General features: G+C 38.1%; 1 protein-coding gene across 1 annotated transcript; it reads left to right on the forward strand.

Moving 5' to 3' along the window:
* Positions 1 to 824: 824 nt before the first annotated feature.
* Positions 825 to 5,565, forward strand: LOC104935851 (hypothetical protein). Its single transcript, XM_010751753.3, has 8 exons — positions 825 to 1,455; positions 1,696 to 1,805; positions 2,590 to 2,681; positions 3,022 to 3,122; positions 3,881 to 3,999; positions 4,197 to 4,386; positions 4,462 to 4,547; positions 5,371 to 5,565. The coding sequence occupies exons 1-8, from the start codon at positions 948 to 950 to the stop codon at positions 5,497 to 5,499; spliced, it is 1,335 nt and encodes a 444-aa protein (XP_010750055.3). The 5' UTR covers positions 825 to 947; the 3' UTR covers positions 5,500 to 5,565.
* Positions 5,566 to 6,079: the final 514 nt, after the last annotated feature.

Below are 6,079 nucleotides of genomic sequence, written 5' to 3' on the forward strand. Positions count from 1 at the left end.
TTATTTTGAATATTATTATTAACTTAATTATCATTTTCTTTTTCTGAAGTTTCTAGCCAATGTTCTGATGAGGAGACCCACCTTAAAAAAAATTAAGTAAATACAAGAAATCTATAAGAACAACCACACGGTTCAGTATCACAAACAGCTCATCAGTCTGCTTTTTTCCCGATACATTTTTTTTTTTTCGATATTACAGGATTTTATTAAACAAATATAAACCGAGGAGGGCGACGGCGAGCGATGTTATTGGCTATAAAAGCTTGTTGTTCAGTTAAACAGTGCATTATTTCATAATTGAACAAACAGATATATATAATATAAAATGTTTAAAGTTGGTGTTGAGTTACATTTTGAGCACCTGAAATGATTTTACTTTTGCTTTTGTAAAACAGTTCACTGTGCTGTATGTATCCGGGCTGCGACACGGCTGCCTCAAAAGAAGTTTGACTGACACCTGCTGTTGTGATGCTGTTGTTGAGCCTCATTATGAACATATTTGAACAACAAAAAAAATACATTAAATTAATTGCATATAACACTCAAATTCAAATTCTCAAAGTCATGCAACTCTAAGTTTATCTAAAGTAATGCTGAATGTTCACTCCAGTTATTTAGCAGGTTCTCTTAGGTGAGGAAATGTGTGTCAAGCTGCCTTTTTGTAACACGAGGAACCCCAGATAATAGGTAGCCTATAGTTACACTCTTAGATCCTCTCCTAGATAGTTTTGTGTGTCTAGTCCATTCACTGCATGCGACCAGGTAACAGGGCACCGTGGCGTGCATTTGTTTCTCTGCAGTGTCAGCAAGAGGCGCAACATCATCATGTTCCACAGAACAGAGGTTTCCATGGTGATATATTGAAACATTTTTCACCTGCTTCAAGAAGATGACTAGCTCAACCAAAGAGTCGCGGTAATTTAAGGAGGACACTGGTAGCATCTCTCATGGCATCTGTAAAAACAATAATCCGTCCGGTGGACAAAGGCTGCCTCCGGTCAAACATCCCATTTTTGAACAGCGATCCAGATGCTTTCTCAACCCATCACCAGGAGGACTTCAAGCCTTTTTCTATCGAGAGGACAAAACCTTTTAGTGAGCCCATGGCAGCTGAGGTGGACCACAAGGACTTGAAGTACATCCATGAGAACCTGACAGAGATGATGACATCCTACCAACCTTATACAGTGCCACCGGTGACGTGCGTCCCTCGCTGGATCAAGCTTAAAACCAACTTCAAGATGCATGCAGACCCTGGGCATATCGCTTTTCTCACCACTCAGACCCAGGATGATTTGAGGCCCCGGCCTTTCCAGCTCCCTCCCCTTCCCTTCAGACCATCATCGGGCTATAAGAAGCCTGAGCAAGTGGAAAAGCTCCCTGAAAGCAGCTGCCAAGCCTCCTTCATCCCACACCATGTCTCACCTGTTGTAAAAGCCACGACTGAACATCTAGGTTAGTGACAGCATTCTTAATTTTTCTTTAATTTTTATTAGACATTAGATTAATGCTTTCAGTGCTATTGAGTGATGTGAACATTCACCAAATTTGGTTAGGAAATAACGCTCAAGAAGTGGGTAAACTCTCCCACTCACTCTCTTTGTAATGAATAACAGCGAAGGGGTCTGTGTAAAAGTTAATCTTTGAATCCTACAGATTGTATTGTGTAATCTATTTTTTCAAATTTCTCTGTAGAAGAGGGCTCTGCTGCAATCAGAGTGGATGAGCGCCAATGCAACCTTGTCTCCCACTATAGCACCATGTTCCAGGGAGCCCAGGGCAGACCTGCTCAATCTCTGAAAAAGGTAATACAAGAGCAGGAAGCTGTTGGTTATGAGCTATTATGATCAAAGAAGAATTGTTCTTCCAAACTAACACTTGCCTGAAAGAAACACGTTGGCTTTTGGGGGAAATGTATACACTAACTTTTTTCTGGCAGTGGTTCTCATTTAAAACACATAAAAAAAAATGAATTCAATACAGTAGTGCCCACTCTCCACTGGAAGCTAATTCAACCTCAATTCTCACATATAACACAAAATCCTGTACTCTAAGTAAAACAGCAACACCATTGCACCAGAAAGATAAAATGTGGTGAAACAGTGGTGAAAAGTACATTTAAGTGTTGTACTTTTATTGCAATAAATTCATGATTCAGTAAATCCACAAAATGTCAAATAGTTACATGTTTTTGTTATTATTATTATTATTTTTTTTGCAAATTCATATATACATCCATATACTGTATATGTCCATATGTACATAGACTGGCACATATTTATATACACAATACAATACAATCATATATCCATAGAAATATAACATTATGAGATGCAATGATGTTGAAAATGTTGTACACTCTTGGACTTGGACAGACAGACTCAGGTTAAAGCAGAGGGCACACCCTCTATATGCTCTGCTGTGTGCATGTTAAGAAAAGACACACTCTGACCTGAAGTACCAGCACTATCAGCTTTAAGTAGACACAAGAGTGACAAGGGTATTGACCTTTTCATGAAGCTTTCCTTGAAATGGGTGTTACCAGCACAAGACCATGACTGTGACTGTTTTCATGATGTCTATCTACAGCACACCTCCTCAGTGGTTATGGGTGATCCTGTGAAGATTGTCGAAAAGGAGACAACCCACGAGGTGTCATTCAACTGGCCCACTGCCCGCAGGTCCGCAGCTTTTCTGCTTCACTGGAGAATCTCCCGCAGTTTACATCCTATACAAAGAGATGTCAAACAGCAGCAGGAAAACATGGGCCTGTAGGGTCTGGTGTCACCCTGCAGATCTCTTTTTGGATGTGTTGGACCTCTCTTTGTGTCACTGCATGTTTTGACTTTCAGTCTCAAGAGGTTTAAGGTGTCTTGGATTCAAAAACAGGCATTTTGTTTACTCAAAAGTCAAAATTTTAAAGTGCCCTAAACTATTACTTTTCAGAAATTAGCTCAGATTATCTGGTGTTGAGCTTATCCACACAAAACATAATAAGCATTATCTGTGCTTTTGATACAGCCCACCTGTGGTAAAAAAAGGTTTGAAGTTCAACCTTGGAAATTTCCCTCAGGACTCATGGTCGCCCACAACCAAAGAGGACTTTCGTTATGAAAAGCCAGGTCAGTGTTTCGTATATTAATTCCCAGACAGATTTTTAACTGTTTTTATTCTTGCTAAGTAGATCTAATCAGTGACAGACACGCTGAAAGTTGTGATGCATTTGTGGTTCCATTGTTGTTGTTAAATTGTGTAACTCAGATTTACACCTACACCTCTGTAATAAAACACACAAGTCAACTTAATTAACTATATAATCCCTTAGAGGCACTTGAAGGCTAATTCATTTTCTAGCCGGTAGGGCACCTTATCATGGTATGTCTATTATAAGGGCACCCTGTCGTGAATTACATCCTCAAGGGCATTTGTTGTCATGTTTTATCGACCAGAGGGGCATCCCAGCCCCCTTGAGTCCACCAGTGGATCTATAACTTTATAAATTGAACTCTCCAAGGTGAAGAAGTCAGCAGCACATGTAGGAACAGCCTGTGTAAGCAAACTAAGCTGCCTTAATAGGGCCTTAAAATACCAAAAGGCTCCAAAATGGGGAGAAGCAAATATAAACAAATCTTTTTTAGTTTTATGTAATCTTTACATTAATTATCTTATGTTTCTTTTGTAGTGTATTTGAGACACTACAACACTACATAGTGTTAACTATTTAATTACTAAGAAATTAGGACATGCTGCTCACATTTTTGCAATTTAACAACCAAATTCTTAATCTTACCTGTATTCTAAAACAATCAAAGACAATCAAAGACTACTCCATGTATCTCTGGCATCCTGCCTGGGTAAGTCTATTTGTTGTATTTTCCAGGAAGTCCAGTTGTTCTGACAAAGGGGATCAGAAATTTAAGTTCCTTACCTGAGGGAGACACGGATCCAGAGTGCAACAAAGACTGGATGTCTGTCACCACCAACAAAATCTTCTTCCCTGTGAGATAATAAACCTCCTACTTAGTTTATTTTCTTTATATTCAAAATATTACTCGAAAATAATGTTGCATAAATCCTAAAAGTAAACTTTAGGTTAATTCATGACTTTTGCACGCATGTTCTTATAGACTTAGGTTGTTAGTTATGTTCCTGCTTTGCCATATTTGAAGCTATGCTGACTATGTTCCTCCCTGTAGCTGCACCACACAACGCCTCCTGTGCATTTACCCAAGTCTGACCTGATTACCAAAAGCCATGTGCAGTTCAGCTCACCCCATCTGTCTGGCCTGTACTATACAACTACGGGTAAAGAGGACTACAGCAAAAAGGACGCAGTGCGACCCAGAACAATCGTCCAGCAGCCGAGCAACACACTGAAGGGACCAGGTGATGGTTTGGTTGTGTTTGTGTGTTTAAAGGGATGTGCATGTAGATGTTAAATCTTTTTAATCTGTTTGGCAGAACATGGGCCAAACCTCAGCACGATCATGGCTGACTATGTCCCTCGAAAGATCTGCAGACCGGTCCCTTTTCTGCCACCGGAGAAGGTGAGAGATCTTAAAAAATTTTCAACTCACCTGTATAATCTAACAGTAGTAGGTCGTAGTTGTTCTCATAGTAGTAGTAGATAATAATAATAATAATAATACTACTAATAATAATAATAATAATAATAATAATAATGATTATAGTGATGGGATCGGTAGCAGCAGTTTTAGTTTACTAGTGGTTGCCCGTTTGACTATAGAGGTGATGTGTGTCTGCTTGGGTTCCTATTTTCCCCTCACTGGGCATAATTTACATAATAATTATTAGTTACATTTCTTGCAGTTGTGCCACCTGACTATCTGGTTGCACCACCTATTGCAACTAATCTCAAGTTAAGTTAGCATTAGCTTCTACCCTTACCCACCCGACATTTAGGAAATGTAAATTGGTGGACAAAAGTTTTTGCAGTTTTTAACCGCTTCAAAACTATTGATATTAGGGAAAAAAACATTATCCAAGACTTCAAACATTAAATAATGCCCGAGTATTTTATTGGATTATCATTATTAAAATAACATTTTTAATAGTTTCTTAATCTGGTCACTTGCTTGGACAGTTGCACCACCTGACATCCCAGGGTGTTGAGGGCCAAAACATAAAATATATAGTTATTTCAATTTAATGAAAAATGTATGAAATATAATATGTTTTATAGAATTAGTGGTAGCTGTCATAAAATAGTTCAATATATATATTTTATATATTTTTTAATTATATTTATTTTTTTTAAATAATGGACTCGGACACAAAAATATGCATGTTATGTCATGTCATTGACCCTAATACAATATCGTCTGCCTCACTTTTTTCTTAATCAAATAGACCAGCATCAGATTCCCGATCACCCATCAGCACTTCAGCACCACCCACAGTGAAGAATACTCTGCCAAACCTCTGGTCTTGAAGGAGCCAAGCAATAACCAGTTCCGCTCTCATTTTGTCATACATTGACTGACAAACATGACTCTTTCTCATGTGTTCTTGCTCAGCTCCTAATAAAAGATATAGTGAAATCAAGAGTGCTGGAATTTTTACAGCAGTATAGTCCACATAATCTCTGGAAACTGCATCTTAACCCCAAAGGTCAGACTTAATTTAATACTAGGAAGACAAAGTTGTGTTCAAATGGCAGAAAGTTCAGAATTTTAAATTCAAATATATTGTCTCACCATGAAATCTTTAAAAAGATGCAAAGGAATCATAGTCTTGGTTACATTTAGCTTCTTTATGTGACTGGTTGTAGGGCCTTGAGACCCAGAAACAGTGAAAATGTTCCTTTGTGAAAAAGTGAGAAAGGAATATAAAAATAAAATAAAAAAGGTTTCTAAAAGCATTAAGGCCAGCCTTATCAGTCACACACACAAAAAACAAAGTGAACTACTTGAACTCCTGGTTGAGTTAATGTTTCCTACATGTCCAAGAACTAATTTCAAAAGAGGTGTAATGTTATTTTATTTTCCTCTTGTGCAAAACTTTAACCCGGATCCTCAGTCTACGAACTCATAGGAACTTATTAAGTCTTTAAAATTCA

Source organism: Larimichthys crocea, chromosome XVII (genome assembly GCF_000972845.2).
Source record: "Larimichthys crocea isolate SSNF chromosome XVII, L_crocea_2.0, whole genome shotgun sequence".
Taxonomy (NCBI): Eukaryota; Metazoa; Chordata; class Actinopteri; family Sciaenidae; genus Larimichthys; species Larimichthys crocea.

Excerpts from the sequence above, each read along its gene's own strand:
- LOC104935851 (XM_010751753.3), top strand. The coding sequence starts at position 948 with ATGGCATCTGTAAAAACAATAATCCGTCCGGTGGACAAAGGCTGCCTC. Across the intron at positions 1,456-1,695 it reads AGCCACGACTGAACATCTAG|AAGAGGGCTCTGCTGCAATC; the intron begins GTTAGTGACAGC and ends ATTTCTCTGTAG. Across the intron at positions 1,806-2,589 it reads CTGCTCAATCTCTGAAAAAG|CACACCTCCTCAGTGGTTAT; the intron begins GTAATACAAGAG and ends GTCTATCTACAG.